This window comes from Apteryx mantelli, chromosome 4 (genome assembly GCF_036417845.1).
Source record: "Apteryx mantelli isolate bAptMan1 chromosome 4, bAptMan1.hap1, whole genome shotgun sequence".
Classification (NCBI taxonomy): domain Eukaryota; kingdom Metazoa; phylum Chordata; class Aves; order Apterygiformes; family Apterygidae; genus Apteryx; species Apteryx mantelli.
Window position 1 is genome coordinate 82124386 of NC_089981.1, and position 20810 is coordinate 82145195.

A 20810-nucleotide genomic window follows, 5' to 3' on the forward strand; every position below is an offset into this window, starting at 1 on the left:
TAAGTAACTTCCTCAGTGTACGGTAAAATAACACACGACTTCTGCAACGCAGAGTTTCTAGGGCATGGGCCTCAGTGCTCAGCAAGAGGAGCTGCCTCCCTGTTTGACAGCTTTCTTACTGAAAACTAAGACCATAGAACTCAACCTCCTCCTGCTGCTTCTTCCTCCGTGCCGCTTCAAACACACAAATACACAGGTGTTTAAAAGAAGAAAAATTCAGAGAAGGCTTCCTTATTTAGGCTGTGACCCAGAGAAGCAACCATACGCTCACAATTTGTTTCACCACCACTACGCAGATGTTTTAAGATACACTCAGGTTTCAGTGCTCTACTGCAAAGGGGCCACAGGCACTCTGAGTTCACTGATACTATGAAATTAAAAGAGCTTTAAAAAAAGAAGTCACCTTTGTTGAATAGCTGGAATTGTTGGATCCTTCAAGCCTATTTTGTTAATCCTGTCATGTAGATCCTGAATGTTTTTAAGGAGTTCGCTATTTTTTGTGGAAAAAATCTTGTATAAGTCATTTTCCTCCATAGGCATCTGTTCACTTGAGTGATCATGAGCCTCATGCAGCTCTGCAGATAAAGTCAGGACAAGTTTTTCACAGCAAGTCTTTCTCCCACATTCAGCATCTTCCAAGCAGATATCAGCTCTTTTCAAGCGTTCATCCAAACATTTAGCCTCTTCTGCCATATGAGAAACTTCTTGTGCAGCCTCCCTCAATGCCTTTCCTTGTGTTTCAGGTTGACCTGAGGGATCTACAGGATGTTTAATGGAAGACTGAACATTCCTCAGTGAGGCCATAAAAGCTTCCAAATCTTTTAAGACTGTTTCTCGGACCTGCATCTTATGGCTCATTTCTTCAAGCTGATTTTGATAATAAACCATAATTTTACTTGCTGCTTGCAGATCTATTGGATTAAATTCATCTCTTGCTGAACTGTCTAGGTGTTCCAATTGTTTGCACACTTCAATCTGATTTAGTATGGATCTCTGGAGCTCCTGAAATTGAAAGAACCACCAACAATGTTAGCAAGTGAAAGACAACCCCTACCCTGTACTTCAAGCTGAATCCATGGCTGGAAAACAAATTAGACTAATCCAAATACAAAAAAAAAATCAGACTGTTAAAAGAATGAAGGACAGTATCCTTAGGATTTTGGTGTTTGGTATTTTCATTGTAATTTAGGACTGTGGGAGATCTAGCTATGAGAAAGGTATCAAATGCAATTGAGTTTATGAAATTTGTGTCATTATGCCTATATGATGAATCAGTCATTTGCTAACAGATACTGTGTCAGATCACAGAGCCAGCCATAAGCCACTACAGGGCAATCAGAAGTCACTAATACAGAATGACTCTGTCATGGCAATGCATAACTATGCTAAAGAGGGTCACTAAGAAGGAAAAACACTTTTTCCTAGTCTGAATTTTGGCGAAGGGCGTGAAGAAGAAGAAGAAATATCAGAAAAAATGGTATTCCACACACAAGGAATTTGAGCATCATTATAAAAAGCCCAAGTCTCTTGCCAACAGCAGACAAAAAGGAGAGAAAAATGAAAAAGTCCTGGGATGGAAACCCAGCAGGTTCTCACAGTGGGAGATTGCTCCGAGCACAGGCTGGCATGCAGATGATCGTTACTTCTGCCGTCTTCTCAATGCTTTATGCTATACTTCTGGAGAAGACTGATGTGCATTTAGAAATCTCTTGGTGACGTTTGTACGTTATCTGGTTACAGCATTATGCAGCCCTCAGACGAAGTAGCACTACGCCAGTGCTGTGAAACTCCAGGCGAGAAGAGCGATCTCAGACAGAGAGCACCCATCATCGTGCCCAGAGCTTGAGACCTCAACCCTGCTCAGCTCGAGAGCCAAGTGCAGACAAATGCAAACTTTCAGGCTGGGCAGCATTCTCTGTGTTCAGCAGTGAGAGGTATCTACAGCAGCTTAGCAAGTAACTGCACATAAGCAGAGCTGCCAAAACCATCCTGGGGTGTGCTCAGGCCCCTCAGCAGATGTGACACAACGCAGCTGAGGGTCGCGCACAAACTAACACCCCGCTGGGCTTCCCAGAGCCGTGGCACTTGTCATGGCTCAGCTGACAGGCGGTAATTTAACCATGAGACTGAGCCCTAAAAATCTTCACAAAGATCACTGATTCAGACTGTAAAACCCAGAGGAAAAAAAAAGCAAAAAAGCTAATAATGGTCACAATTATGGCAGCTGTAATTTCTTCCGAACAGCACGTTATGATATGCAGCCAGGTGAGAACAATGCAACACCGGAACAAAGGAAAGTCATAAACAAGAAGGGATGTTCATGACTGTGTTCTTTACGGTGGGTCCCACGGAGGGTCCCTGTCTCTACAGGAGCAATGTCATTTAAAGCAAGGGGAGTAAAATGCTGTTAAGCACTAGAAGTGGTGGGAAGTCTTGTAAATGGTCCCAAATTCCTCAGTGAGAAATACCACTAAGTTCTCTAATTCTTTGCCATATTAACAGCCGTTCTGGCTAGGGTGTGGTCTCTGCATTTCCCCTTACCTTTAGTTCCCTATATGCAAGATCACTGTTCATCAGATTAAACTGCTGGATGTCCTTTTTGTTCAGCCGCTGATCTAATTCACACAGAAGAATGGATTCACTTTCTATTGGCAAAACAATTTCCAAAGCAGTCCTTAAAGAGTTTGTTCTACAAGAAAGGTAAAGAAACATGAACTGGAAAAGCAAATAAGGAAAGACACAGGGCAAAAAGCCACAATGTCATTATGATTGACTGTCTAATAGAGCTAAGTAATAATCCTCCTCCTCTTGAAGTCAACAGGAGTTTTTTTCATTGATTAATAAGAGAAGCAGGTTGAACCACAGTGAACTTAATCAGAAAGTTGAAGGAAATAATGATAACCTTGGGAATACTACACAGTGATATTACAAAGATCTGGCCTTGAACAGCTTGCAGAGATTCACACCATCTGCAAGGGATGTATGCGCGTATTAAGATAAGATTAATTTTATGTGATTAACACATAAGACAGAGTTTCAAATGTGCAGGCATTTTCTATAATGCACACTATTCCCTTCACAATACACATTTTAGTTACATTACAATCACCTATAGCTTAGCTAATATCATGCAGTGTTATTTTATACCTGGCATTTATAATATCCTGAAGCTCTTTCCATTCTCCTTTTAGCTTGCTTCTTGTTTCAGAGATAGCAGCCAGCTCCATTTCATCCATGAGATTATCTAAAGTAGATGCGATATTTTCCAGTTGTTTCCAGCCAGAATTGGTTTCACTCTCTATGATCTAAAAGATATGCAGTGTTAAGTGAATTAATATGATATCATATTTTACAACAAACAGGTCAATTCAGAAAATTACTGCCACAGGAGTTACTGCAGACAAAGCTGAAAACATCACCTCTAGTTAAGAGTGTCTATTGCTTTCTTTTTTAAAGGCCCCATTTTCAGTTGCATGTAAATCTCTACCAACAATTTATGCCAAAATTTTCCATGTCATATGTATGCCTTAGCTGCATTTTTAAAAAGATTCAACAAATATGGCTTGGCCATTTTTGCTATAAGAATTGTAGCTGTTTAAAAGAACAAAAACAACCTTGGAATTGCACTAAGTTCTGAGATGTTAAATAACCTGTGTGCTCACAGGAAGGACTTGAAAAATTGCAATAACGAATGCCCCAACATCAAATATGTGCCTTTTGTCACCCCCTTAAGGTTCTCACAAATCTGATCAAGTTATAAGTCTTTGAAGAGTTTCATTCTGCGCATGCACTGTTGGCCACACTGGCACAACTAAACCGTGAAAGAGGAATTCACACCTGTCAAATGCAGAACTCTTGATTTCCCTCTATTCCTAATAAATCTGGTTGTGCCAGTGCTCCTCATCCCTTGGCAATATGTGTAACACACAGAAGGTGAGGGCTCTACATGCAAAAACAACAGTTCAGGCACAGAGTATGTTTTTAAGAGATGAATACTTACCTGTAGTTCAAGCAGCTTATTCTGAAGGCATGAAGTGCCTTTTATTTCATCAGTAAAGCCAGATGCTACTTTATCTCTGCTGATTTGTAAAAGTTCCTCCAAGTTACTTCTTTGTGTGTTATAGCTAAAGAAAGAGGCAATCACTTTCAGAAAGAGCATTCTCTCTATTTTAATGGGACGTGGCAGGGGTTGGGACTTGCTGACCAATACATTACCATATAAAACAGGCACAGTCTGTTACTAATGCATAATTTAATCCAAGTCCCAAATTATTGGTCACAAATGAGCAATATATAGAAAAGCTGAGAAATCGCTCTGCTGGCAAATTTTCATTTACGAATGCCTTCTTACATTCTCTAAATTCAGTTTTATGCATGTCAAAATATCAGTTCTCTAACCGAAATTCACCCTTTTCTTAGCTTTTCCAATTTTTACTTTTTATTCAGAGTTATTAGTAGGACAGATAAAGATTTTTCTGATCCAACAGAAGAGCAGAAAAAAAATCTCTAAGCTCTAAGTGTTCTTGCTACAAAGTCCTAATGTTTGCAACATTTAGCTACTATAGTTAATCTTTATCAATTACAGAGTAATAGTAAATAAACTGTAGTAGAATAGGAAGGGAATTTTGCATAGTAAAAGTGCACCCTTTCAGCTCAGGTGTAAATTTCTAGCATAGTATCATCTCTTAATATGAATGCCTTTTATCCTTTAAAAATTACCTCTCTAATAAAGCTGGTAAGGGCAAATCACTGTCTTCCTCAAATTTCTTTGCACAGCTTTCTCCATTCTGATGTGTCACATCTGTTTCCCAAACTGCATCTGAACCAGGTCTTGATGTCTAAGCAAAAATAAAAAGGTATCAATGAACTCTGCATTATGCTGTGCCAACACATGGTGAAGATCAGTAGACATCTGTGAACTCCTGAAAGAAGCAATCATTTCATGTGAAACACTCCCAAAGGAGATGAGAGATTCCATTCATGGATACAAGATGTGTTTAAACTAATGCATGAACCAAAAAAGCAAATTTTTGAGCACTTGCAGCCAGGCCATTCATTCCTGCCATACCGATTCCAGGTCTCAGCAGGCACAACCACTCCGTCATAGCTTTGGCAAGCAAGAGCCACCAGAGCAAATCTTTGCTGCAGCTCCATGGCCATCCTCGGGCAGCCCTGAGGCACTGCCAGTCTGGAGGCTGTCTGCTGAGCACCATACTGTCTATCTGCAGCTTTACTCCCACAGACGTTTATCTTAGATGAAACATTTTCTGTGGCATCCAAATGATCTACTACTGTATCTTCTCTCTCTTAGCACTTTTTTCTAAAAAGCTACATGCGTTCTGTTTTTCCCTGCATTTTTCTAAGGCAAATACCTCCAGCGACACTATTTTTCCTCTCTGTCCTCTGCAACTTGTTCATGTTACTTGGCCACTGCAGGGACTTACACTTGAACACAGAGCTTCAGACATGGCTCTTCCAGCTGAAAATCACTCTTCAGCAAAATATAATGCAAAGTTGGGGTCCCACTTACATCTCTTCAGTATGCCTAGTGCTGTTCCTTGCATGTCAATGATTGATGAATTAATGGATTTCAATCAGTTACAGGAGCTGCAAGTTCCTTATAACAGATAATTTTTAGGATTTACTTAAGCTACATTCCCAAGCACAGTGGGTTTCTGAGCTGTGACCAGAGGTCTGAGGTTCTACCATAACACGAATAATAACAGGAATAATCACAGTATGCATGGATTGCATACCTCCTGTGCTGAGAAGATATCCATTCGCTGAGAAGAACCTGGATTTTCTCCATTCTCAGAAGCAACAATGGAATCCCTAAGGTTTAAAAGAAATTTCAGATTAAGAATAAAAGCAGCTATGAAATATAAGAGAAAAAAAAAAAGAAATTCTGGCTAAAGATTAAAAACTAACAGCGCAGCTATGTCCAAGGGTAATGAGTGTACTTGCGTGTTTCTGAAACACAGTATTAAATGTTTAGAAAATACAGTTGCCCTTAGTAGCGCTCATGGTAATGTGCTTGGTAGTTCACTTACAACACCGCAGAAACTATCTATATCTCTGCATTTCAGCGAGGCTATGACACCTCATGCACCCAGCCACCCACTCTTTCTTGGATGGCTGTCCTTTCCCAGCGTGAGACAGCAGGGCTGCGTAAGTATCTGCCACAACGGGTTGAAGCTTTTCTAGCTTCCGTTCACACTCTGTGACCAGTGTCTGTATATCTGGGAGAGTGTCTTCTGCTAGTCTTCCCAATGCTTTAAGATCTTCTAATGACTTTTGAAGTTCCTTCAGGCTGCCTTCATGTGAAAAAAAGGCCTAAATGAAGAAAAACAATATAATAAACCCATGTTAAATTATAAAGATATGCAATTATTTTCATACATTCTTCTATTTTCATTGTCTTCTCAGATAAGTGCACTTAAAGTGTAAGATGTTAAACCAGGAGAAAAACACTTATTTTCATTCAATTCTTTTTCAAACAGAGCCAGGAAAGAAGTGGAGAATACTGGCAATACGTTCCCCAGTTGTACTCACAAGACTATATTGACTCTTTTCTGAGTTGGAAATGACCTGTGTTACTACAATTTTAGCTATTTGGGGTCCCAAGTCCTGCTCACACTGACATTAAATACATCTTCCATTGATTACAGCAAAAGAGGAATTGGAAAAATTATTTAGACTATTCCTCATCAATAATTCTAATTTCTAGGATGAAATTAAGATATAATAAAAACCTAATAAAATTTTAAGCAGAAGGAATGCACCTGAGAATGCTTATTTTTCTTTACTCTTGCATATATAATATTTGCTGAGAATAAACCCATAAGAAGCAAAGACAAAACCTCCACTGAATTCAATGGAGACCAGAATTTCATCAGCAGAGCTCCTTCTTACCCTTATAAGCAGTGGCCCTTATGGCCACATCAGTGCATCTCAAAGAGGAGGATGAAGGAAAACATTAATAACACTAAAGTGTTATTATCCATTGCTTATGGAATATGTCAGGGTCACCATGGCTCACTTGGGCCAGTGACACATGGAATTCTTACATCTAACTCTGCGGTTAATTCATGTGCAGCACAAACATGGGGCTATCACACTGCGGGGAAGATACTCTCAGTTCAAGGCAACTAACATCAGCTGTGCGACTGTAACAATTCCAGGGAACCCCAGATCATTCAATCATTTCTTATTATTGCATTTTGCACAGCTAACTCTGTTGTAATACTTCAAGGGCATTTTTAAAAAATTTAATTGAAAAAACGGTACCATCCAAGTAACAAGGAAGTAACCTCAGCAGTCTGCAGTGATGCTAATACCTGAAGCCAGAAAGGCAAGGAGATCATTTTGGTGGCCTCTGGTCTGTGTTTATGTGACACCGAGCACCAGGGCCCTGCTCCATAAACACAGACTGCGATAACGCACGTAATAAGGAGCAGGAAGGGCAGTCAGTGCCTTCATACAGACAGGGAGGCGAGCAGAAAAGGAGTGTGTCAGGTACCTCATGTTCCTTGACGAGCCCTTTGGTTTTATCCATGTTGAGGAGTTTCTTCTCTTTACCTAACTGCTTATTGATTTTCTTAAAAGTTGCATTAAATTTCTTTTTTCCCCTTTCTGCTATGAGCTGGATACAGGACATAATTTCATGATGAACTGCCTGCAAAATTCAGAACATGTTATCCCTGTGAGATGGGGAGACAATACTACAAAGCAAATAAAAACATCTGAATTTATGGTGACAAAAAATTGTTTTTCAAAGATGACAGGCCTAATGAGAAGACAGCAAAGTCTCCTCTGTATATTATCTCACCTCCCATCTTTTACGAACATCTTTACTCTTTTCCTCCACTACCAACTTTTCATGATCAGACGAAATACTTTTCAGTTGTTCAGCTGCTTTCAAAAATTTGTCAAGAACTTTATTGTCCAAAGCATTAAAAGCTTCCTGCAAGAAAAGCATCAAAATGAAAAATAAACAGAACTGAATTTAGCTTGTTTACCTAATAAAATGACATCAGTAGTACATAAAAGTCATGCATAAAGCATGTATACTTGGCATGTACGGGCTGTGATGACCTTCGCGGGAACGGGCATAAGGGCATTCTCCACCCTTACATACCTGCAAAAGGGTTGGAGACAATATCAGTTTATGCTTTCAGAGGAGAGGAAATCCTGTTCCTAGAGTTCCTCTTTTAGGGGCAAATCTGGTACCAAAGGAGAAAGATTAAGGTCCCACGGACAGGGAAGATGCACGGCTGCGAGAAAGGTCTGCGCCAGCGCAGCAGGGTCCGGCGAGGTGCCGGGGCGCCGCAGGCTGCCTCCGTGCTGCTCCCCGCACGCAGCCGACAGGACTCGCTGCACACCACATGGCAACACTGATTTCAGGGACTTCCATCTCTGACACCTCGCTTAAGACCCCTTTCAAGAGATCTGAATTTTCCAGGCTTTCTTTACAAGTTAGCCGGTGGAAAAAAAAGGGAGTTTCAACTTTTATAACGATGCTTTAAGAACTGGGCCATGTGATTCTTGATGGGAATGTTTACCATTAATTAGACAAAAAGTGGCTGTAGCTCAGAACAGAAATCTGAGGACGATGGAGCAATTTCAGTAAGAGGACAAGATTCACACACTGAATAAACTGCTACAGAGACACAGCAGCTGTGGAACTGTCAATATCCTGTGTTATATAAAAGTAAAATCTTAACCCTAATGCCACACAAATGTTATTTTTATACTTTGCATTTCCTAAGACATGTTTATTTTATCAGGAAAATGAGTTCAAAGATAAACACAAAGTTACTTTTGTGTCTCATGGCTGCTTCATTCTGATAATACCTTCCTACTAATGAACAGAGGTAAGACACTTCATTTTCTGAAGAGGAAAAATCCCTAACCTAAGTGACACAAAAAGCCCTATAATAATGCTTTTAGTGGTGGCAATGGAAAGCGATTTGGGATCAGGAACAAGGAGTTTGTTAGCATTTATCATGACAGTGCAAACAAAAAGGAATACACTGCTAATTAGAACATGTAACGATAAAGGTAAAGGTGAACATTTCTCCTCTCAAATTGTCTGCCAAGTTAATATACACTAACAATGCTAAATCAAAGAGTTGGGGAAAAAAAGCATTAACAGCTACCAAAAATATCTGCTATTTTTCTCGCTGTGGTATCTTTACCTTTTTGATACTAAATAACACTTAAAAAATACTCCATTCAGCTGGCTCAGAAGCCTGGTATGGTATGAAAAGCAACTCACCTCATATCTTGAAATATTTTCTTCAGGGCTTAATTTTTGACTGACAAGTTGCACCGCCTTTGAAATGGAGGCTTCAAGGTCTTTCTGGGATTCTTCAAAATTGAGCAAAACCTCCTTTTCTGAGAGTCTCTTCTCAGATTTGGGCAAGACATTACCTATGTCACCCATGGCAGCCTTGGAAGAAAGAGACACTTTTCAGAACACGCATGAGTGTCACTAATTGTATAAAGCTATTGCTTCATAACATCACTCAAGTTTTTCAAGTTGAGATACTGATCTTTGAAATGTTCCACATTTTGCCCCGACAAGACTCTGGGAGACTGATTCCAATATTATAAAAACATACCTGTTTTACTTGAGTGAAAGCAGTCTTCCTAATCATGCAGTACTAAAATTAGAGAGGTCTGTGTATAATCAAGAAAAAATACCTCAATTTTGTCTTTGGCTTGTTTAATTCGTGCCTGCAGCCCAGCGGTACGAAAATGCTGTTGCGACACCTGACTTGAGGCGTTTTGCGTCAGGGATTGCAAGACCTCTTCTGCTGCCACAACTTGCTCCTGGCATGAGGTTCCTCTTGCAGCCAAGCTCTGGTTAAATGAAAAGCATTAGAAGCCTGCACAGTATTTATGTCTTTTTGTTTAGAGAAACTAAACTGAAAATCCAGCACTGATCAGGGATGGTCAATTTTTGGTCAAAGAAACATCTTATATTCCAACTATGGCTAGCGTATATTATACTGCAAGATCTCTGTGTAGAGAGAAAGAAGTCTGCTGCCATCCACAGGGGATTCTGTTTGCTAGCACATTCTTCCTGTCAACGTGATACCTCCCATGTCTTTGCCACAGAGCCAATTAAAAGTAATTTTTAAACATTCTCTCACATCCTAGTGGCTTTCCAAACGAACATACAAACCACGCATTTGGATATGCATTGTCTGATCGTGAAGTCGTCCTAAAGCAAGCACATCAAGGCTTGGATTTTCTTGCAGTATTGACTCCTAACAGGCAGGAAGCAGCTGGTTATTTTGCATGCAAAAGTACTGTGCTGTATTTGAATATTTATCATGAAATGTCCTTATTAGAGCTGTTTTGATCTATGAATATTCACCACGTTTTCCTGTTTGAAGCTGTCAATTAGCATTCTTCTAATGATAATCAGTGCTTTATTCCGGATCTCGACCTATTGTACTGCAAGCGATAGGCGACCTGATCTCTTCTTCTCAGAGACATAATGACACAATGACACTCACGCTTTTGGAGGCTGTATTTCAAGGTGCCTTTTGTCACTTTGACGTTTTTAACAAACTAGTGTCATCCTGCAAAGTGAGGCTTATTTTATAAATGCACACCCACAAATTACAAAAAGTTGCATATATTCTTTTCATGGGCTTACACCTCCTAATTCTGTAAACTAAAAACAGTGCAACGCACAAACTCAAAGTAAACTCACACTAATTCTGATTCAGGTTTATTGTAGGTGGATTTAGTATACTGAAGATCTGTGTTTACCCTTAGGGCGTGGGCAGAGGAGCTCCAATGACACCTGATTCTGCTGGCACCTCCCTGACACTAGATTATACTGCCCCTGCTGAAGAAATAGCAAGTGGTAACACAAGACAGTGCTTCAGCTTCTCCAGTGCGAGCCTGGCATCTTTGTTCAGACTCACCTTCATTGGCAGGTGAAGGAAATAAATCAGACTTTGCACTGAAGCTGCTGAGTGAACACATATTTCCATCTGCCAGCTGTCGGGGGGAAACACTAGCCCCTGGCAGAGGAAGAGGGCAAACAACAGAGACAAGTGGGAGTAGCAAGAGAATTGGTCAGTGCTCACTGTGGATGTGCCAAACGACTGCCTATAAGCTGAGATGCACAAATTACCCAGCGTGTTGTTGAAAATATTTATAGGATTCCAGTTTTTGACAGGTAAGCTGTGAATACAGCCAAGCCACCCCCAGTCCTCTCCCTGCACTGGAGCACAGGCAGTAGAGAGCACGGTAGGGCCAGGGAAGTTCTCATCTCAGCAGCTTCCAAAGTTTCAGCCTGTGGCGAGTGCTCTGCTGGACAGGGAGTAATTAATACCACTCAAGAGCAAGCTGCTGATGAAAGGCATCAAGAGCGCTTCACTGGCACTCGCTGTCACCTGGACATGCTGATGTCTGGAAGAGTCACATGTAGCTTGGCTGGGAGTTATCGTGGGAAATAACATCAACGTACTAACACAGGCCTGACTGTTTAAGAGTGTTACAGCACGAAATCCACCTTTGCGTCTGCTTCACTGGGGCTGGTTCATTTTACCCCAGCCACAAATCCATGCTGAAAGATGAGAATCTGATGAATGGGTATTTTAACAGTATATTTCCATTTTCACCTCCAGATACTCCTCTGTCTCAGGTTCCACACGTCCCTCGCGACGGATCTGGCCGAGCAGGTGTTCAAGCTCGGCTGCCCAGCCGTCCACCCCTTTGAGGAGCGCCTCGATTTTCTCCGCGCTCTCCGGGAGTTCCTTGGTCCCTTCAGCAGCGTCTGCGCTCTCTTCGCAGAGCTATGAACAAAGCGCAGGGTTAGACACGTTCGCACCTGGTGTCCACTCTCAGGGGTCTCTCCACCACCCTCCTCCAGCTCACGGTCACCACTCCGCCAGCTGTCTGGCTTTCACACCCAAAGGGGAGTGAAGGAGAAATACACGCGAACCTTACACCGGTAAATAAACGAGGAGAGGACCTGGGTGCGAGCAGGACAGCACAACGTGTGCCCACAGGTCCAGCCCCCTCCCCGATAAGGAGGTGGCCATGACCGCTCTACCTATGGAGAGCAACTCCTGGTCTGCAGCATCACCCAGGCTATGCCAGGGAATTGTCCCAGACAGCCACAGCTGGCAGGGGTCAAACCCGGACCAAGGATCATGATAACGATTTAATGGTCCTGGCAGTCACAGGCCAGAGCGTAAGCATTTGCCCTTGCACCAGGTTTAATTAAACATATATATAAAAAAATTATTGACAGGTATATATATATACGACAGATACACACACACACATATAAATATGTGTGTATGTATATATATATACATATATATATATATACATATATATATATATATATATATATACACAGGCATAGTCATAATGTCCCAAAGCAATGCCAGAAAACTAGCTCCTAAGTCCTTAAGCCCTTGTAAGGGTGTGAGAGGACTCTTTACCTCTTCCTTCTGAAAGTGACTCCTAAAAGCTTCTCTTGAAATGTCTGCCATATCACTAAGGGCTTTTATAGGAGATTCCAGATTTCCCTCACTCTTGTGAACTTGCTTCATTTGATCTTCTTGCATTCTCAGTAACCTCATCTCCTGCAAAAATGTTGTAATTTTTTGCCACCATTTATTGTCACAACAACACCTTTAAAATGTCACCGAAAGGCTCAACTTAGAAAATTAAAGTTAGGAGCTCTAATGTTCTCAGGCAGAGCGGTAATGCCATTCTTGTAAAAGCATTCTAGGAAATGTTAGATATGCAACACTAAGCAGGTTCTACAGCAATTTACAGCAGCCTACAAACCTGTCAAGTGAGCTGGGGTAAAGTTGCGCAACTCTAGAAATAGCTACAAAGCAAACACTACTTTCTACCAGCTGAGGCAGAGAGCATACAATTTAGCAAAGGCTCACAAGCTATTAACAAATTGATTACTTCCATCTCTACAACTGAATGAAGAGCTTTATCCTGCAACAAAATATCCTTTTATGGGGGGGGGTTAAAGTTTCCATTTAAAAATTTGAATGTTTTCCATAGTGTCATAAAGAGCATTTAACTGAGGCACACATGAACGGGATGCCTCTATGTATTCTCCCTTCCTCCTGTTCTAAAACTGGCAATACTGAGTTGACTTGAAGATTTATTAACCTCTAAATAACAAGTTGATAAGTTTAAAAAAGAAAATTTTGAAGGCTCCATGGCAAAAGAGTCATATGAAACCGGAGGGTTTGGTAACTTACAAACTGCGTCCTCTTGATGAACTTAGCCCATCTCCTGTTCAGTTTCTTCAGCTCTTTGGCAATATTTGATCCAACTTGCTCTTTGCTGACTTCAATGAGATAATTTCCAGCTTCGTTTAAGGAGCCATGCACTGAATTCCAGTTTGTCAGAATCTCAGCAGGGATCTACACAGAGGCATTGAAATCGCTTAAAGCAAAACCTGGCTGAATGTTTATTCCCAAAATGAGAAACAAGAAAGCATCAAAAACAACCGCTTCCATGTATGACGATTTCCTTCCAGGAGACTTCAAAGTATTCCTGTCCTCCACATCAAAGAGAAACCTAACCACGTACCTCTTTCGGATGCTCATTCCGGTTTTCTTCCAGCCATGTCTTCAGTAAGTGGATGTTTTCTGTATAATTACTCCAGGAAGACAGGACTTTCTGTAGGGTACTATTTACATTGGAAATATGGTCTCTGCACATGGAAATCTTCGACTCCACTGTCTTAAAGAGTTTGTTCATTTCTTGAGGATCACCAGCTAGGACATCAAATAGGGAACATCATTATACATTTGAAAAGGGAGAGCTTAATTACACAGAGTCAGTATTTTGCAGGAAATATGGGTAGGTAGCGGGAATTCAAACTGGGGACAGCACATCAGTTCAAAATAGAGGTCTTAGTATCAGTTTATGTGCATGAACTCACCCAAGTCAGGACTGCTTATGTTCTTGTTTTTCAAATCTTCACAGATGTGAGCAGCAGTTTCTAGCTGTTTTTCAAGTCTCTTTGCTTCAACGAAATCCTGCACAAAGTGAAAAGGAACTGGCATGGGTAATACTGACCCACACAAAACTAGGGAGGAAAAACAGCTTGGGATACATTTTTTTCGATATGAGCTTATAACCTGCAGGTTAAATGTAACCTGTGCACGTCTGGCAACCCAGCTGCACCCTCTAGTCTTAAGTTAGACCTGTCGTGTGCTCTGCTCATGCCGAGGCACACCGGTGTGACTCTGCTCACGAGAATTTGTAACTCGATGTGTAACTCCATCCTCTGTACTGCCTTTTAGAGGCCTGACTTTTATACATTGCAAAGCTGAAGCTGGTGGCACTTTGGGTGCCTTTCCGGATCTTTTCCTCATGTCTTAAACTCCTTCCTATATTCTACCAGCTTGAAGAAAGTCCATAAACCGCTATTGTAAAAGTAACATGGTAATAAATATTTATGAAACTGATTGAATCAAGAAATTCAGAACAAATTAACTCCATATTCCCACCTCACCACAGGATAAGGTTAATATTGCTCAGGAAAACTGAGATTTTATACAACACAAAATATAACAAAACAGGACAATTCATATGCACCAGGAAGCATACAGAAGCAAGAAGGCTGGGAAAAGGAAGAGGCACCAGCTGCAGGCAGGATTAGCCGGCACTGCGGTAGTGGTCGTTTTTGAAGATAGCTGCTACTGAACTATGCCAGAGAGATTTGCGTGGATTTTAGCTAGGAAAGGGCCGCTGTCGCTGGCCCTCTAAATAGCCTAGAAAGAAAGGGCCCCCTGCCCCACATGAAAATGAGGAGAGAGGAAGTTATAGATAATCACAGCTGTATCTATTTCTCCAGGCTGAAGAAATTCACATTCACAGCAAAATGGGAAGACTATGTGGAAAGAAAGATTTTATGGAAGTCTACCCGTGCTCCTTTGCATAAATCCCAGATCTCACAAAACTACTGTGCTTCTCCCCACTATGCTACTATCTTCAAATGAGGACAGATGTAAGCCTGAATGAAACAGAGTGGGGCAAAAATGATTACTCTCAGGGTACAAGTATGAAATACATATATTTTAAACTTACATTCCAATCTTCCAGCAGTGATTCCACAGACTCTTTTGTCCCATATTTCATGTTCCAGATATTTAGCTTTAACATCACCTCATTGGCAATAGCTGAGCACAGTCCACAGTGGTATTCAAGAAAAGTGTTGGAGTTTGTGACCCGAATATTACTGAATCTGCAATCAGTAAAATGTTCCAGAAGTTGACTCAAAATTGTTGGATATAGAAGGCATTAATGTGTAAGGTTTTTAGCTTAAAAACTCATAATTACAGACATTATATGCAAACATCTATATTGTTATGTTGGAAGTAAAAATCTAAAATAATAACTGTTCACTTTTTTCAGCATTAACAATTTTGAGCATTTCAATCTTGTCTGCTCAATTTTTGAAAAACCTTAAATAGCTAAAAGAGGGACATCTGACATCTGTTATATCAAAGGGTCTCAGGTTAAGGACACAGATTCACTGGTCACTTTTGAAAACAGCTTCTGACAGCTACATGGGGTTGCACAACCTGTAGATCTCAAACTGATTTTAAAAGTTAGGAATTAAAAATTGGGCAGAGAACACTCCCACTCCCCCCAGTAAATTTTTTAAATTGAAAATATCCACGTCTGCTATCCCTAGAGGGTGTTTCCTATCCACACTAGCACAGGGCATCTAAGAACCTCCTGTGAGATGAGCTCCATTTGGTACAAATAAGTAGACGTTCATAGGCCCAGTGAGTGAACCTGCCTGCTCTGCACCCCAGTCCCTCTTAGTGCTTAGAGGGGAGAGGCGCTTTCTCCCCAAGGCACGGATAAATTATTTGCTTTGTTCAGAGTAACAGAACAAGTCGACAGCAGAGCTAGACGACAACATGGCCAAAGCAGAGGGAACTGGAGGATCACAACCTTCTTTTCATTTCCTCTAGCTTCTCAGGCAATACTAGTGGCATATTCTTCTCATCTTCATTCTTAAAGGATTGAAGGGTGTCCAAGTGTGAATCAAAACAACTCATCAAGCCCTAGGGAGAAAAAGACATCGTAAGTCACTCATTTAAATGCTAGAACATTTCATTTGGAAATCTGCAAGTCACCTGCCGTTACAGTGGGAGCTATTAAGAACCAGTCAGCACAAGACAATGTTCCAGTGTTTTAACTCATCAAAGTCAAAAGAAAGTATTCATTTCATCACCTTCAAAAATGCATATTTACTAAAGGCACAATACGATTTATCCTATCTCTGTGTATCTAGTTGAACATAAGGAACATGGATTTATACTAACTATACTATCAGTTCTTTCCTCAGTTTTACTACCATCTTTAGAACTAAGAAGTGTCATTTTAACAGTTTCAAGATATTAAGATCTTCTTTGCTATGTGTTAGCAAAGACTGACAGCAAAACCTTACGAATAAACATATTATGTCATACTTGCTTAATTCTTTATTTGAATGCTTAATAAATTTCCATTTAATGCCATGCTGATATCAATGTCATATTAATCCTCTGATAGTCATTATCAAACAATTTGGGAATATTTTATGGACATGTGTCTTAGCACCAAATTCTCAAAATAACAAATTAAACATAAAACACACCTGCATAGAAATTTTAACCCACATGAAGAGTTCCAGAAAAAAACAGTATTAAATGCTGGTATCACCTAGGACTTGTAGATGATAGAAGAAAGCATATACCAAAGGGGATGAGATATTCATAAATGGCCTATAAAGAAATATGCTTAAAAATACATTTCTGTGTGATAAAACTTGCCACAAAGCAAATTAACGGCAAAGGGCTAAATGCTGGGGCAGCCCTCATACCAGACAGCACTGGCCAGCTTTTAAATACTTGATTTTGCAACCTTAACACCATTCCAGTCAGACAGTTATGTGCATTAGCGGGTAATTTCCTTGATCTTAAGAGAAAGTAGAATTTCCATCATGAAGCACAACACTGGCAATCCCTACACGAGACACATTAAAAAGACTGGACTAGAGCAATGGGGCAAAAAACACCCAAAAAACTCTCAACAGAATGTCTTCCCAACAAGAAAAGCTGATTTGACAGAAGTTAAGGGTTTGGGGTTTCTTCTTAAGGAAGAGAATGCTTTCATCTACATGTTCAATAGGAAAAAATACCTAAAACAACTAGATCTCTTTCTTTCTCTCATTCTTAGAAATGGTTTAACTACTTAGGCTAAAAAATACAAATCATAGATCAACCGGCTGAAGTCTGGCAGAGCTGTTATCAATTAAAAAGCCACATCTTGCTTTGGGAACCAACTAGCAACAGTACAAAAAAGCGGTGTTACCAAGTCACTCGCAAGAACTTCTAGTATGCATCCTTTCAAATCTGCATCAAGGACATGTCACAAAAACATCCACCTTCCCAGTTGTTCATACAGGAAGCAAGCACAGCATTACACTGATCAATCAGGCATCAATACAGCCACTTTTTTTGAAGTCTTCAAACTCAAAAGGATGCTTAAAATATTATCAATGCAAAGCTTTCAAGATTAGAATAAATAACTTGCAAGGAAGGTATTGAGGTATCAGAACACCTTCCACTGCTTTGAGTGGAATTGCAGAGTGATTCAGCAAGTACTTAACTTTAATCACATAAGCTGCATGAACTCAGTGGAATGTAACCCTGAGCCCAAGTGCTTTTCTGAATAGGTATGTATTTAAGCATAGATTTAAAGATAAGCATGTGCTTACCTGCATTATTACTTAACAAACAAACAAGTTGCAAGAGCCACATAAAAAATAATACCACAATTTACTCATTCATATAGTATTTTAATTTAATCTCACCCCAGTGAAATCAGAAACCTCCCTCATAGACCCATGTAGTTATTTAATTAAACTACTCGTTCAAAAATCTAAGATACCTACAGAGGGGCTTTTCACCTTCATAAGATAAACATAGCCACATCACTTCCCAAAATGTCAACATCAACTGCATAACAAGTGCTTTGCTAGGTCAGACTGGAGAGGAATGTTCCCTTAGTGATCAGCATACCTTAAATATTACAATTATTTCTCTGAAGAGAGACATTGCTTTAAAGGGGTCCTGCAAATCAGGCAAATCTTCTGCCTGCAGATGTTCGACCTCCTGAAGCCAGGCCTCAATGCCATCCAGAGGGGGTGGCAACATCTGGTCCAGCTTTGTTTTCCATTCATTAATCTTAAAAGAGAAAACAAGTGATTAAATGTCTCGCTATAATTTTCTTCCCCATCCCCAAGGTACTGACATATGCTCCATAAGCTGATGCTCTAGACACCTTGGAAAAAAAAAATGTCACCATTCAGAACAGGAGCTTCCAGTGAAGGCAGCTGGAAATCACCTACGTTTACCTGAGACCCAGATTTGCTCCTCAGCCTGTAATCTCTGTAACGCTACAAGAGTTCGGAAGTCACTGTCCTCAGCTGGTGACCACCTCAAAGCCCCACAACAGGAAAAATTTATAGTACGTTACTGGAAAAATGGAGGGAAACAAGGGAAGCTGTGGACAGCTTTTCATCACAGGAGATGACAGGGGAACAACTCTGCCATAAAAAGACATGATCAGCCAGGCCTAGCACATCCTCACTCGGGGGCAGACAGATGACACAGCCAACCTCATTGCAAAGCACTGACCAGATCTAACTACACCGCTATCCGTGCTGTGGGAAAGATTATTCTAACACACTTTTCCCAGCTGCATCATTATCTGAGCCATAATTACATCCCAAAAGAACCTTTTAAGCATAAATAGGCCAAAACCTCTGATGTGAAGACTGCTCAAATTCAAAGATAATCAGATGCAGGCCATATTTTGGAGACTTCTCACAGTCCTGAGGCTTGGGAAGCAGAAGTCTGTCTCCTCTTGGGCACTGTACACCACTCAGTCTGTCTGGACTTCAGGTTGAGGGTCAATCCCACCTTTATCAGTCCAAATAAAATATCACCTCCCCTCTTTTCCCCGTTCAGTTCCTGGGGTAGACTTAGTCTTCTTCATCAAACACACTCACATTGATAAGAGAGCTAGAAATGCCTCTGACCTGAGAGATCAGTTTACGCCACTCTTCTCTCATCTGCTGCTGGTCTTTGCTTAGCTCAGCTACAATTGTTTTGGATGACAACACGGGCAGAAAGGCTTTTTTTTCTTGGTTAAATGCTTCCATAAATGACATCAGTTCCTAGGGTTAAAAAGAAAGAATAATTCATAGAAGAAAACTTCAAATGGAAACTGGTGGAGTCAAATATTGGCTCTGGACATGTCAATATAACTTCCATTAACTTCAAAGGGTGCGATGCATGGAAAGGCAAGATATCAAGAAGGTGGCATACTCATCTACAGGCAGTATTTGTGTCTGAAAGCACAGGTGCCATACAGTAGTGAAATCTTTATTTAATATAATGTCAGTGCAGTCAGGACATGGCTTCTCCCCTCTCACTCACAGAAGGGGAAAATTTCTCCCTTCATGGTCCCCCATAGGCCTTTTAGTTACAAACTGTGGCTAGTAGGCCATATAAACCAAAGGAAATTTTACTTTAGACACAATCTATAGCCAATGTTTCAAGGGCCCTTCTATGACACTAGTTGAGAAAACCTACCGCTATTGTTATCACAGCAATGGAGAAGGTGACCCGTGAAGGGCCTGTGTGCTTGAGTCTTGTCCATGTCTTCCAGCTGTATCAGTTAATTAAAAGACACTACTTTACCCTCTCCAAAAGAACCTTGTTCTGCTCAGAAACCAAGCACTATATACCTATTTCCTTACAGAAATAATTTTTTCAAAATCTGCCCTCAATCATTTTGGTGCATTTACCAAATTCAATCTCATGTTTCCAACTCTTTTGTTTAAAAGTTTATTTAAAACTTCACTTTAGGCAATGAATATGAGAAGCTATGTTTCTGGGAATGTATTTTTAATAATTCTTTGACAAAGCAGTTAAATATTTTAAAAGGGTCAGTGAAATGCAACTTACTTTGTTCTTCTGGTAATATGTTTCACTCTCTGCGTCAATCAGCAACTTTTCTAACTTCTCTCCTTGGGCAGCCAACCAGCTTATGGCCTCTCTTACTTTTCCCTGGTAATTAGAGCAGAAAATTTCATTTTTCCATTTTGCAAGACCTGTTTTTAACTTACATTGTGTCATAAAACAACACACAAGTGAACATATGATCAAGCTCATGCAAAACTTTTGAAAAACAAAGGAAAACTCCTGGGGACTCTAATGAGTTCTGTATCAGCCACTATTTTAGAGCAAGGCCAAAGTTTTAAACCTCGCACCTGGATATATAAAGGCATCTTAAAAAAAAGGCCTGAATGCAGTCATATTGAAAGGAGATTATCAGTACAGAGATATGTGAACAGCCAATTAATGCATAAACTATCATGTGAGAATACAGAGAATAAAAAACTTGGTTTTGCAGCTGGTGTCCTCTGTGAATGACAACTTCTGTCTGCTCTACATGTGAGCTATTAAATGTAAAGCTGTTTGTTCTGCACATTTGCAAATCTGTCCGCCTGCACCCAGATACTTAAATATAGACTTCAGACTGTACACAAAGGCAACCAGGTTTGAAAATGTCCTCTCGAATAGTTAAATGGGAAACAAGACAGTCTGGACCGCAGTTCCACCTGTATCATCAAAAATTTATCGCACTGAGTCTTGGGTACCACTCAGGAGCATCAGGAAGTTCAAACCAATTCAGCCCTGTCAGTGGCTGAATCAGAGGGTCAAACCATG

The 20810-nt window shown here is 40.4% G+C and overlaps 1 protein-coding gene across 1 annotated transcript in view; it reads right to left on the reverse strand.

The window, feature by feature from the left end:
• Positions 1-20810, reverse strand: part of SYNE2 (spectrin repeat containing nuclear envelope protein 2) — a 189921-nt gene that overhangs the window by 134357 nt on the left and 34754 nt on the right. The window contains exons 10-29 of the mRNA XM_067295082.1: positions 20046-20147; positions 19115-19252; positions 18093-18257; positions 15979-16091; positions 15103-15259; positions 13952-14048; positions 13597-13784; positions 13263-13427; positions 11646-11819; positions 9706-9864; positions 9278-9451; positions 7829-7963; positions 7520-7675; positions 6122-6333; positions 5757-5832; positions 4720-4838; positions 4001-4124; positions 3148-3305; positions 2542-2689; positions 404-1002 (exon numbers count right to left, since the gene is read on the reverse strand). Of these exons, the coding sequence (XP_067151183.1) occupies positions 404-1002; positions 2542-2689; positions 3148-3305; positions 4001-4124; positions 4720-4838; positions 5757-5832; positions 6122-6333; positions 7520-7675; positions 7829-7963; positions 9278-9451; positions 9706-9864; positions 11646-11819; positions 13263-13427; positions 13597-13784; positions 13952-14048; positions 15103-15259; positions 15979-16091; positions 18093-18257; positions 19115-19252; positions 20046-20147 (3359 nt within the window). The remainder of the gene's footprint in view (positions 1-403; positions 1003-2541; positions 2690-3147; positions 3306-4000; positions 4125-4719; positions 4839-5756; positions 5833-6121; positions 6334-7519; positions 7676-7828; positions 7964-9277; positions 9452-9705; positions 9865-11645; positions 11820-13262; positions 13428-13596; positions 13785-13951; positions 14049-15102; positions 15260-15978; positions 16092-18092; positions 18258-19114; positions 19253-20045; positions 20148-20810) is intronic.